Here is a 12,671-nt window from a genome sequence, read left to right as displayed (position 1 = left end):
ACTACTTTATGGAATGTATTACCTTTAGGGGTGGTTGGTGATTATCACAGTTTTGGGGTGCAGGTGTGGTAGGTATTGGTGCAGTGGTTGTAGTGGGTAATGGTGTAGGTGTTACACCACATGGTTTCAGATGTCCAACAGCTGTACATTTGGCATGCTCCGTTTGAACGCACTTCCCACTATAACACCATCCATCAGCATCACTCACGTTGTATATTTCTTCACCTTTGTCAAACACAGGCATAAATGTTGTTACTATTAACTTTCTTGTAATTTTGTAAAACTGTTATGCAAGTTGAAAAAAGTAAATGGTAAAAAATTAACGTATATGCTTAAAAACACCTGAAAAAAAACATTGTAAATATAGTGTTAAATTCTGGTGTACATGATGTAAAACTACAATGAAAAAGTATCTTTAAAAAACTAATTTAAAAGAATTTGAAAGAATTTACCTTCCATGAAAACTTTTCCGTCATAGATGCAATAACATATTTGTTTGTCTGTGTGTGGCCTTGTTGTAGATTCAGTTTTCACGGTAAGTGGGGTTTTTGTAGTCGTTGTTGTTGGAGTTGTTGTTGGAGTGGTTGTTGGAGTTGTTGTTGGAGTTGTTGTTGGAGTTGTGGTTTGAGTGGTTGTTGGAGTGGTTGTTGGAGTAGTTGTTGGAGTAGTTGTTGGAGTGGTTGTTGGAGTGGTTGTTGGAGTAGTTGTTGGAGTTGTTGTTGGAGTTGTTGTTGGAGTTGTTGTTGGAGTAGTTGTCACTGGTGATGTACAATATGCTGATCTGTCACAGCAGTACACTCTAATCTCATAGTCGAAGCATTGCTGCTGGAGACCCTGGTTTTGGTTCAAACAAATCAGCCCATCTTTGGCATTACAGGTCACTTCTTGACCTAAATCTGCAAGTGGAAGTCCAGGGTAGAGTTTGGCTCTGCATTCCACTTCACTTGGCGTGCTACAGATGCTAGGATAAGTGTCACCTATCCTTTTCATTGGTACAATTTCACCACCATTAAGACCTGTTGTAGGAGGACCAAAGTCCATCCAATCTGACCACTGACAGGGTTCACATATTGGAGGTATGGCTGTGCTTGTGGTGGTGGTTGTTGTTGTTGTTGGAGTTGTTGTTGCAGTAGTTGTTGGAGTGGTTGTTGGAGTGGTTGTTGGAGTAGTTGTTGGAGTAGTTGTTGGAGTGGTTGTTGGAGTTGTTGTTGGAGTGGTTGTCACTGGTGATGTACAATATGCTGATCTGTCACAGCAGTACACTCTAATCTCATAGTCGAAGCATTGCTGCTGGAGACCCTGGTTTTGGTTCAAACAAATCAGCCCATCTTTGGCATTACAGGTCACTTCTTGACCTAAATCTGCAAGTGGAAGTTCAGGGTAGAGTTTGGCTCTGCATTCCACTTCACTTGGCGTGCTACAGATGCTAGGATAAGTGTCACCTATCCTTTTCATTGGTACAATTTCACCACCATTAAGACCTGTTGTAGGAGGACCAAAGTCCATCCAATCTGACCAGTGACAGGGTTCACATATTGGAGGTATGGCTGTGCTTGTGGTGGTGGTTGTTGTTGTTGTTGGAGTTGTTGTTGCAGTAGTAGTTGGAGTAGTTGTTGGAGTGGTTGTTGGAGTTGTTGTTGGAGTGGTTGTTGGAGTGGTTGTTGGAGTGGTTGTTGGAGTAGTTGTTGGAGTAGTTGTTGGAGTGGTTGTTGGAGTGGTTGTTGGAGTAGTTGTCACTGGTGATGTACAATATACTGATCTGTCACAGCAGTACACTCTAATCTCATAGTCGAAGCATTGCTGCTGGAGACCCTGGTTTTGGTTCAAACAAATCAGCCCATCTTTGGCATTACAGGTCACTTCTTGACCTAAATCTGCAAGTGGAAGTCCAGGGTAGAGTTTGGCTCTGCATTCCACTTCACTTGGCGTGCTACAGATGCTAGGATAAGTGTCACCTATCCTTTTCATTGGTACAATTTCACCACCATTAAGACCTGTTGTAGGAGGACCAAAGTCCATCCAATCTGACCACTGACAGGGTTCACATATTGGAGGTATGGCTGTGCTTGTGGTGGTGGTTGTTGTTGTTGTTGGAGTTGTTGTTGCAGTAGTTGTTGGAGTGGTTGTTGGAGTGGTTGTTGGAGTAGTTGTTGGAGTAGTTGTTGGAGTGGTTGTTGGAGTTGTTGTTGGAGTTGTTGTTGGAGTGGTTGTTGGAGTTGTTGTTGGAGTTGTTGTTGGAGTAGTTGTTGGAGTAGTTGTTGGAGTGGTTGTTGGAGTGGTTGTTGGAGTAGTTGTCACTGGTGATGTACAATATACTGATCTGTCACAGCAGTACACTCTAATCTCATAGTCGAAGCATTGCTGCTGGAGACCCTGGTTTTGGTTCAAACAAATCAGCCCATCTTTGGCATTACAGGTCACTTCTTGACCTAAATCTGCAAGTGGAAGTCCAGGGTAGAGTTTGGCTCTGCATTCCACTTCACTTGGCGTGCTACAGATGCTAGGATAAGTGTCACCTATCCTTTTCATTGGTACAATTTCACCACCATTAAGACCTGTTGTAGGAGGACCAAAGTCCATCCAATCTGACCAGTGACAGGGTTCACATATTGGAGGTATGGCTGTGCTTGTGGTGGTGGTTGTTGTTGTTGTTGGAGTTGTTGTTGCAGTAGTTGTTGGAGTGGTTGTTGGAGTGGTTGTTGGAGTAGTTGTTGGAGTTGTTGTTGGAGTGGTTGTTGGAGTTGTTGTTGGAGTTGTTGTTGGAGGAGGTGTTCGAGTAGTTGTCACTGGTGATGTACAATATGCTGATCTGTCACAGCAGTACACTCTAATCTCATAGTCGAAGCATTGCTGCTGGAGACCCTGGTTTTGGTTCAAACAAATCAGCCCATCTTTGGCATTACAGGTCACTTCTTGACCTAAATCTGTAAGTGGAAGTCCAGGGTAGAGCTTGGCTCTGCATTCCACTTCACTTGGCGTGCTACAGATGCTAGGATAAGTGTCACCTATCCTTTTTATTGGTACAATTTCACCACCATTAAGACCTGTTGTAGGAGGACCAAAGTCCATCCAATCTGACCACTGACAGGGTTCACATATTGGAGGTATGGCTGTGCTTGTGGTGGTGGTTGTTGTTGTTGTTGGAGTTGTTGTTGCAGTAGTTGTTGGAGTAGTTGTTGGAGTGGTTGTTGGAGTGGTTGTTGGAGTGGTTGTTGGAGTTGTGGTTGGAGTAGTTGTCACTGGTGATGTACAATATGCTGATCTGTCACAGCAGTACACTCTAATCTCATAGTCGAAGCATTGCTGCTGGAGACCCTGGTTTTGGTTCAAACAAATCAGCCCATCTTTGGCATTACAGGTCACTTCTTGACCTAAATCTGCAAGTGGAAGTCCAGGGTAGAGTTTGGCTCTGCATTCCACTTCACTTGGCGTGCTACAGATGCTAGGATAAGTGTCACCTATCCTTTTCATTGGTACAATTTCACCACCATTAAGACCTGTTGTAGGAGGACCAAAGTCCATCCAATCTGACCACTGACAGGGTTCACATATTGGAGGTATGGCTGTGCTTGTGGTGGTGGTTGTTGTTGTTGTTGGAGTTGTTGTTGCAGTAGTTGTTGGAGTGGTTGTTGGAGTGGTTGTTGGAGTAGTTGTTGGAGTGGTTGTTGGAGTGGTTGTTGGAGTAGTTGTTGGAGTTGTTGTTGGAGTGGTTGTTGGAGTGGTTGTTGGAGTTGTTGTTGGAGTAGTTGTCACTGGTGATGTACAATATGCTGATCTGTCACAGCAGTACACTCTAATCTCATAGTCGAAGCATTGCTGCTGGAGACCCTGGTTTTGGTTCAAACAAATCAGCCCATCTTTGGCATTACAGGTCACTTCTTGACCTAAATCTGCAAGTGGAAGTCCAGGGTAGAGTTTGGCTCTGCATTCCACTTCACTTGGCGTGCTACAGATGCTAGGATAAGTGTCACCTATCCTTTTCATTGGTACAATTTCACCACCATTAAGACCTGTTGTAGGAGGACCAAAGTCCATCCAATCTGACCAGTGACAGGGTTCACATATTGGAGGTATGGCTGTGCTTGTAGTGGTGGTTGTTGTTGTTGTTGGAGTTGTTGTTGCAGTAGTTGTTGGAGTGGTTGTTGGAGTTGTTGTTGGAGTGGTTGTTGGAGTTGTTGTTGGAGTTGTTGTTGGAGTAGTTGTTGGAGTTGTTGTTGGAGTAGTTGTCACTGGTGATGTACAATATGCTGATCTGTCACAGCAGTACACTCTAATCTCATAGTCGAAGCATTGCTGCTGGAGACCCTGGTTTTGGTTCAAACAAATCAGCCCATCTTTGGCATTACAGGTCACTTCTTGACCTAAATCTGCAAGTGGAAGTCCAGGGTAGAGTTTGGCTCTGCATTCCACTTCACTTGGCGTGCTACAGATGCTAGGATAAGTGTCACCTATCCTTTTTATTGGTACAATTTCACCACCATTAAGACCTGTTGTAGGAGGACCAAAGTCCATCCAATCTGACCACTGACAGGGTTCACATATTGGAGGTATGGCTGTGCTTGTGGTGGTGGTTGTTGTTGTTGTTGGAGTAGTTCTTGGAGTTGTTGTTGGAGTAGTTGTTGGAGTGGTTGTTGGAGTTGTTGTTGGAGTGGTTGTTGGAGTTGTTGTTGGAGTTGTTGTTGGAGTAGTTGTTGGAGTTGTTGTTGGAGTAGTTGTCACTGGTGATGTACAATATGCTGATCTGTCACAGCAGTACACTCTAATCTCATAGTCGAAGCATTGCTGCTGGAGACCCTGGTTTTGGTTCAAACAAATCAGCCCATCTTTGGCATTACAGGTCACTTCTTGACCTAAATCTGCAAGTGGAAGTCCAGGGTAGAGTTTGGCTCTGCATTCCACTTCACTTGGCGTGCTACAGATGCTAGGATAAGTGTCACCTATCCTTTTTATTGGTACAATTTCACCACCATTAAGACCTGTTGTAGGAGGACCAAAGTCCATCCAATCTGACCACTGACAGGGTTCACATATTGGAGGTATGGCTGTGCTTGTGGTGGTGGTTGTTGTTGTTGTTGGAGTAGTTCTTGGAGTTGTTGTTGGAGTAGTTGTTGGAGTGGTTGTTGGAGTTGTTGTTGGTGTAGTTGTTGAAGTGGTTGTTGGAGTTGTTGTTGGAGTTGTGGTTTGAGTGGTTGTTGGAGTAGTTGTTGGAGTTGTTGTTGGAGTGGTTGTTGGAGTAGTTGTTGGAGTTGTGGTTGGAGTGGTTGTTGGAGTTGTTGTTGGAGTAGTTGTCACTGGTGATGTACAATATGCTGATCTGTCACAGCAGTACACTCTAATCTCATAGTCGAAGCATTGCTGCTGGAGACCTTGGTTTTGGTTCAAACAAATCAGCCCATCTTTGGCATTACAGGTCACTTCTTGACCTAAATCTGCAAGTGGAAGTCCAGGGTAGAGTTTGGCTCTGCATTCCACTTCACTTGGCGTGCTACAGATGCTAGGATAAGTGTCACCTATCCTTTTCATTGGTACAATTTCACCACCATTAAGACCTGTTGTAGGAGGACCAAAGTCCATCCAATCTGACCAGTGACAGGGTTCACATATTGGAGGTATGGCTGTGCTTGTGGTGGTGGTTGTTGTTGTTGTTGGAGTTGTTGTTGCAGTAGTTGTTGGAGTGGTTGTTGGAGTGGTTGTTGGAGTAGTTGTTGGAGTTGTTGTTGGAGTGGTTGTTGGAGTAGTTGTTGGAGTTGTTGTTGGAGTGGTTGTTGGAGTGGTTGTTGGAGTTGTTGTTGGAGTAGTTGTCACTGGTGATGTACAATATGCTGATCTGTCACAGCAGTACACTCTAATCTCATAGTCGAAGCATTGCTGCTGGAGACCCTGGTTTTGGTTCAAACAAATCAGCCCATCTTTGGCATTACAGGTCACTTCTTGACCTAAATCTGCAAGTGGAAGTCCAGGGTAGAGTTTGGCTCTGCATTCCACTTCACTTGGCGTGCTACAGATGCTAGGATAAGTGTCACCTATCCTTTTCATTGGTACAATTTCACCACCATTAAGACCTGTTGTAGGAGGACCAAAGTCCATCCAATCTGACCAGTGACAGGGTTCACATATTGGAGGTATGGCTGTGCTTGTGGTGGTGGTTGTTGTTGTTGTTGGAGTAGTTGTTGGAGTTGTTGTTGGAGTAGTTGTTGGAGTGGTTGTTGGAGTGGTTGTTGGAGTGGTTGTTGCAGTAGTTGTTGGAGTTGTTGTTGGAGTTGTTGTTGGAGTTGTGGTTTGAGTGGTTGTTGGAGTGGTTGTTGGAGTTGTTGTTGGAGTAGTTGTCACTGGTGATGTACAATATGCTGATCTGTCACAGCAGTACACTCTAATCTCATAGTCGAAGCATTGCTGCTGGAGACCCTGGTTTTGGTTCAAACAAATCAGCCCATCTTTGGCATTACAGGTCACTTCTTGACCTAAATCTGCAAGTGGAAGTCCAGGGTAGAGTTTGGCTCTGCATTCCACTTCACTTGGCGTGCTACAGATGCTAGGATAAGTGTCACCTATCCTTTTCATTGGTACAATTTCACCACCATTAAGACCTGTTGTAGGAGGACCAAAGTCCATCCAATCTGACCAGTGACAGGGTTCACATATTGGAGGTATGGCTGTGCTTGTGGTGGTGGTTGTTGTTGTTGTTGGAGTTGTTGTTGCAGTAGTTGTTGGAGTGGTTGTTGGAGTGGTTGTTGGAGTAGTTGTTGGAGTGGTTGTTGGAGTGGTTGTTGGAGTAGTTGTTGGAGTTGTTGTTGGAGTGGTTGTTGGAGTGGTTGTTGGAGTTGTTGTTGGAGTAGTTGTCACTGGTGATGTACAATATGCTGATCTGTCACAGCAGTACACTCTAATCTCATAGTCGAAGCATTGCTGCTGGAGACCCTGGTTTTGGTTCAAACAAATCAGCCCATCTTTGGCATTACAGGTCACTTCTTGACCTAAATCTGCAAGTGGAAGTCCAGGGTAGAGTTTGGCTCTGCATTCCACTTCACTTGGCGTGCTACAGATGCTAGGATAAGTGTCACCTATCCTTTTTATTGGTACAATTTCACCACCATTAAGACCTGTTGTAGGAGGACCAAAGTCCATCCAATCTGACCAGTGACAGGGTTCACATATTGGAGGTATGGCTGTGCTTGTGGTGGTGGTTGTTGTTGTTGTTGGAGTAGTTCTTGGAGTTGTTGTTGGAGTAGTTGTTGGAGTGGTTGTTGGAGTTGTTGTTGGTGTAGTTGTTGAAGTGGTTGTTGGAGTTGTTGTTGCAGTAGTTGTTGGAGTGGTTGTTGGAGTGGTTGTTGGAGTAGTTGTTGGAGTTGTTGTTGGAGTGGTTGTTGGAGTAGTTGTTGGAGTTGTTGTTGGAGTGGTTGTTGGAGTTGTTGTTGGAGTAGTTGTCACTGGTGATGTACAATATGCTGATCTGTCACAGCAGTACACTCTAATCTCATAGTCGAAGCATTGCTGCTGGAGACCCTGGTTTTGGTTCAAACAAATCAGCCCATCTTTGGCATTACAGGTCACTTCTTGACCTAAATCTGCAAGTGGAAGTCCAGGGTAGAGTTTGGCTCTGCATTCCACTTCACTTGGCGTGCTACAGATGCTAGGATAAGTGTCACCTATCCTTTTCATTGGTACAATTTCACCACCATTAAGACCTGTTGTAGGAGGACCAAAGTCCATCCAATCTGACCAGTGACAGGGTTCACATATTGGAGGTATGGCTGTGCTTGTGGTGGTGGTTGTTGTTGTTGTTGGAGTTGTTGTTGCAGTAGTTGTTGGAGTGGTTGTTGGAGTGGTTGTTGGAGTTGTTGTTGGAGTGGTTGTTGGAGTTGTTGTTGGAGTTGTTGTTGGAGTAGTTGTTGGAGTTGTTGTTGGAGTAGTTGTCACTGGTGATGTACAATATGCTGATCTGTCACAGCAGTACACTCTAATCTCATAGTCGAAGCATTGCTGCTGGAGACCCTGGTTTTGGTTCAAACAAATCAGCCCATCTTTGGCATTACAGGTCACTTCTTGACCTAAATCTGCAAGTGGAAGTTCAGGGTAGAGTTTGGCTCTGCATTCCACTTCACTTGGCGTGCTACAGATGCTAGGATAAGTGTCACCTATCCTTTTCATTGGTACAATTTCACCACCATTAAGACCTGTTGTAGGAGGACCAAAGTCCATCCAATCTGACCACTGACAGGGTTCACATATTGGAGGTATGGCTGTGCTTGTGGTGGTGGTTGTTGTTGTTGTTGGAGTAGTTCTTGGAGTTGTTGTTGGAGTAGTTGTTGGAGTGGTTGTTGGAGTTGTTGTTGGTGTAGTTGTTGAAGTGGTTGTTGGAGTTGTTGTTGGAGTTGTGGTTTGAGTGGTTGTTGGAGTAGTTGTTGGAGTTGTTGTTGGAGTGGTTGTTGGACTAGTTGTTGGAGTTGTGGTTGGAGTGGTTGTTGGAGTTGTTGTTGGAGTAGTTGTCACTGGTGATGTACAATATGCTGATCTGTCACAGCAGTACACTCTAATCTCATAGTCGAAGCATTGCTGCTGGAGACCCTGGTTTTGGTTCAAACAAATCAGCCCATCTTTGGCATTACAGGTCACTTCTTGACCTAAATCTGCAAGTGGAAGTCCAGGGTAGAGTTTGGCTCTGCATTCCACTTCACTTGGCGTGCTACAGATGCTAGGATAAGTGTCACTTATCCTTTTTATTGGTACAATTTCACCACCATTAAGACCTGTTGTAGGAGGACCAAAGTCCATCCAATCTGACCAGTGACAGGGTTCACATATTGGAGGTATGGCTGTGCTTGTGGTGGTGGTTGTTGTTGTTGTTGGAGTTGTTGTTGCAGTAGTTGTTGGAGTGGTTGTTGGAGTTGTTGTTGGAGTGGTTGTTGGAGTAGTTGTTGGAGTTGTTGTTGGAGTGGTTGTTGGAGTGGTTGTTGGAGTTGTTGTTGGAGTAGTTGTCACTGGTGATGTACAATATGCTGATCTGTCACAGCAGTACACTCTAATCTCATAGTCGAAGCATTGCTGCTGGAGACCCTGGTTTTGGTTCAAACAAATCAGCCCATCTTTGGCATTACAGGTCACTTCTTGACCTAAATCTGCAAGTGGAAGTCCAGGGTAGAGTTTGGCTCTGCATTCCACTTCACTTGGCGTGCTACAGATGCTAGGATAAGTGTCACCTATCCTTTTCATTGGTACAATTTCACCACCATTAAGACCTGTTGTAGGAGGACCAAAGTCCATCCAATCTGACCAGTGACAGGGTTCACATATTGGAGGTATGGCTGTGCTTGTGGTGGTGGTTGTTGTTGTTGTTGGAGTTGTTGTTGCAGTAGTTGTTGGAGTGGTTGTTGGAGTGGTTGTTGGAGTTGTTGTTGGAGTGGTTGTTGGAGTTGTTGTTGGAGTTGTTGTTGGAGTAGTTGTTGGAGTTGTTGTTGGAGTAGTTGTCACTGGTGATGTACAATATGCTGATCTGTCACAGCAGTACACTCTAATCTCATAGTCGAAGCATTGCTGCTGGAGACCCTGGTTTTGGTTCAAACAAATCAGCCCATCTTTGGCATTACAGGTCACTTCTTGACCTAAATCTGCAAGTGGAAGTCCAGGGTAGAGTTTGGCTCTGCATTCCACTTCACTTGGCGTGCTACAGATGCTAGGATAAGTGTCACCTATCCTTTTTATTGGTACAATTTCACCACCATTAAGACCTGTTGTAGGAGGACCAAAGTCCATCCAATCTGACCAGTGACAGGGTTCACATATTGGAGGTATGGCTGTGCTTGTGGTGGTGGTTGTTGTTGTTGTTGGAGTAGTTCTTGGAGTTGTTGTTGGAGTTGTTGTTGGAGTTGTGGTTTGAGTGGTTGTTGGACTAGTTGTTGGAGTTGTGGTTGGAGTGGTTGTTGGAGTTGTTGTTGGAGTAGTTGTCACTGGTGATGTACAATATGCTGATCTGTCACAGCAGTACACTCTAATCTCATAGTCGAAGCATTGCTGCTGGAGACCCTGGTTTTGGTTCAAACAAATCAGCCCATCTTTGGCATTACAGGTCACTTCTTGACCTAAATCTGCAAGTGGAAGTCCAGGGTAGAGTTTGGCTCTGCATTCCACTTCACTTGGCGTGCTACAGATGCTAGGATAAGTGTCACCTATCCTTTTCATTGGTACAATTTCACCACCATTAAGACCTGTTGTAGGAGGACCAAAGTCCATCCAATCTGACCAGTGACAGGGTTCACATATTGGAGGTATGGCTGTGCTTGTGGTGGTGGTTGTTGTTGTTGTTGGAGTTGTTGTTGCAGTAGTTGTTGGAGTGGTTGTTGGAGTAGTTGTTGGAGTGGTTGTTGGAGTTGTGGTTGGAGTGGTTGTTGGAGTAGTTGTTGGAGTAGTTGTTGGAGTGGTTGTTGGAGTTGTGGTTGGAGTGGTTGTTGGAGTTGTTGTTGGAGTAGTTGTCACTGGTGATGTACAATATGCTGATCTGTCACAGCAGTACACTCTAATCTCATAGTCGAAGCATTGCTGCTGGAGACCCTGGTTTTGGTTCAAACAAATCAGCCCATCTTTGGCATTACAGGTCACTTCTTGACCTAAATCTGTAAGTGGAAGTCCAGGGTGGAGTTTGGCTCTGCATTCCACTTTACTTGGCGTGCTACAGATGCTAGGATAAGTGTCACTTATCCTTTTTATTGGTACAATTTCACCACCATTAAGACCTGTTGTAGGAGGACCAAAGTCTATCCAATCTGACCAGTGACAGGGTTCACATATTGGAGGTATGGCTGTGCTTGTGGTGGTGGTTGTTGTTGTTGTTGGAGTTGTTGTTGGAGTGGTTGTTGGAGTTGTTGTTGGAGTGGTTGTTGGAGTGGTTGTCGGAGTGGTTGTTGAAGTATTTGTTGGAGTGGTTGTTGGAGTTGTTGTTGGAGTGGTTGTTGAAGTATTTGTTGGAGTAGTTGTTGGAGTGGTTGTTGAAGTATTTGTTGGAGTAGTTGTTGGAGTGGTTGTTGAAGTATTTGTTGGAGTAGTTGTTGGAGTAGTTGTTGGAGTGGTTGTTGAAATATTTGTTGGAGTTGTTGTTGGAGTGGTTGTCGGAGTTGTTGTTGGAGATGTTGTAGTCGTTGGTGTTGTTGTTGAAGTTTTTGGTGTTGTTGGAGTTGTAGTTTGACATTCAGTGATCTCACAACATTTAGCTTTTACCTCATAGTCAAGGCATATGATAGTTTGGTATTTGTTCTCACAAAGTAAACCTGCGTTATTGCAAGTAACATTTTGGTGCAACTCTGCTAATGGAACTCCTGGGTAGCGGACTGCTTGACATTTGACTTCAACTGGGGTTTTACATACTTTATAGCGTCCAGACTTGATAATGTTTTTAATAGTTTCATTGTCACCTTCTTTCGGTCCATATTCTGGATAATCAACGTTCATCCATGGGGTCCATGAGCAGACTTCGCAATGGCGTGAAGTTGTCTTTGTTGTGGTAGTTTGGGGTGTTGTTTGAGGTGGACGTGTTGGGCAGTGTTCATTATCACAGCAGTAAACCCGTATTTGGTAGTTCAAACATAATGGAAATGAACCTGATTGTTCATCGTTTTTGCATATCAACCCCTCTTTGACGTTGCATTCCACAACCTGCCCAATCTCACTTATGGTTTTATTTGGAAACTTTTCAGCACGACATTGAATTTCGCTTGGTTTTTCACAGATCTTATAGCCAGCTGCTCTGATATTGTTGTATGTTTCAGAATCACCTCCATTGGGACCAGGGGTTGGGAATGTTGAATCAAACCACTGTGACCATGCACACGATTGCTGGCACGTAGTTGTTGGCTTTGGTGTTGTGTGAGTACTAGTATGCACAGTTGAAGCTGAAAAAAAAAAATCATAGTTATTTGACTTTACACCCATGGTTTCCATTACATTCCTATTAAATAATTTATCATTTCAATGCTTTTTCAATTTCAATGTCACATGCCTTGTTGAGTTATCTGCAGATCTGAGTTATCTGAGTTAGGTCTGCAGTTTTAAAGACAGGATGAAGAAGCAACTGTGTTCTCCACAAAAAGGCAAAAAAAAAAACTATATTAACAGCCAACAGCTGACTATCGACTTGGAGGCAACTTCTGCAATCAAGACAACAATGCATAATGGCAATTCTGGTATGGCAGTCAACAAAAAGTGCTTATCCCCTCATATAGCTTCAGGCTCTGAATTGAGTCAGCCAAACAAAGACACCCAGAACATGTGAGGACGACAGCATGCATCATACAGTCCAGGAAGTGAGGACAGTGGACAACTAAGACAAGTGCCCATTGGAATAGAGACTCTGAGTGTTCAGAGTGTTGTGGAAATCAACCACTGGCATTTATGGAAGCAAGAACGGACATCAAGAGTGTTTCAAGTGGGCAGCAAAAATGAGCACAAGATATTGTTAAACAAGAGGTCAAATAATGCAGTGGGATTCATTCACACCTGATTTTAGACGTTTACGTTGCAGATTTTAATTCTTATGTATTGTTCAAACACATTTTTTTTTAAATATTACTAACACTAATAATGATTGAATGATTGTTTTCTGAACCGATAATGAGCCAGTCATTACATATCATTAAATTGTGACATGCATAGCAAAGAGATGTTTAATGGAGCAAACCATTTAG

At 43.9% G+C, this 12,671-nt stretch overlaps 5 protein-coding genes across 5 annotated transcripts; all 5 read right to left on the bottom strand.

Moving 5' to 3' along the window:
• Positions 1-1,528: 1,528 nt before the first annotated feature.
• Positions 1,529-3,984, bottom strand: LOC140537803 (mucin-5AC-like). Its single transcript, XM_072660056.1, has 2 exons — positions 2,591-3,984; positions 1,529-1,736 (listed from the first exon to the last, which is right to left on the bottom strand). Exons 1-2 carry the CDS (start codon positions 3,982-3,984, stop codon positions 1,529-1,531), a joined length of 1,602 nt encoding a protein of 533 aa, XP_072516157.1.
• A 377-nt stretch (positions 3,985-4,361) lies between these two features.
• LOC140537801 (mucin-5AC-like) lies at positions 4,362-5,523 on the bottom strand. Its single transcript, XM_072660055.1, has 2 exons — positions 4,530-5,523; positions 4,362-4,423 (listed from the first exon to the last, which is right to left on the bottom strand). The coding sequence occupies exons 1-2, from the start codon at positions 5,521-5,523 to the stop codon at positions 4,362-4,364; spliced, it is 1,056 nt and encodes a 351-aa protein (XP_072516156.1).
• A 463-nt stretch (positions 5,524-5,986) lies between these two features.
• Positions 5,987-7,125, bottom strand: LOC140537800 (mucin-5AC-like). The gene is made up of 2 exons (XM_072660054.1): positions 6,235-7,125; positions 5,987-5,998 (listed from the first exon to the last, which is right to left on the bottom strand). Exons 1-2 carry the CDS (start codon positions 7,123-7,125, stop codon positions 5,987-5,989), a joined length of 903 nt encoding a protein of 300 aa, XP_072516155.1.
• Positions 7,126-8,431: 1,306 nt separating this feature from the next.
• LOC140537799 (mucin-5AC-like) lies at positions 8,432-11,439 on the bottom strand. The gene is made up of 3 exons (XM_072660053.1): positions 10,256-11,439; positions 8,783-8,950; positions 8,432-8,489 (listed from the first exon to the last, which is right to left on the bottom strand). The coding sequence occupies exons 1-3, from the start codon at positions 11,437-11,439 to the stop codon at positions 8,432-8,434; spliced, it is 1,410 nt and encodes a 469-aa protein (XP_072516154.1).
• LOC140538501 (mucin-5AC-like) lies at positions 9,111-10,176 on the bottom strand. Its single transcript, XM_072661099.1, has 2 exons — positions 9,288-10,176; positions 9,111-9,172 (listed from the first exon to the last, which is right to left on the bottom strand). The coding sequence occupies exons 1-2, from the start codon at positions 10,174-10,176 to the stop codon at positions 9,111-9,113; spliced, it is 951 nt and encodes a 316-aa protein (XP_072517200.1).
• Positions 11,440-12,671: the final 1,232 nt, after the last annotated feature.

The sequence above is a fragment of the Salminus brasiliensis genome, chromosome 17, assembly GCF_030463535.1.
Source record: "Salminus brasiliensis chromosome 17, fSalBra1.hap2, whole genome shotgun sequence".
Classification (NCBI taxonomy): Eukaryota; Metazoa; Chordata; class Actinopteri; order Characiformes; family Bryconidae; genus Salminus; species Salminus brasiliensis.
Note: the sequence above shows the minus strand (reverse complement) of the source record. Positions and strands in the feature narration are given on the sequence as shown.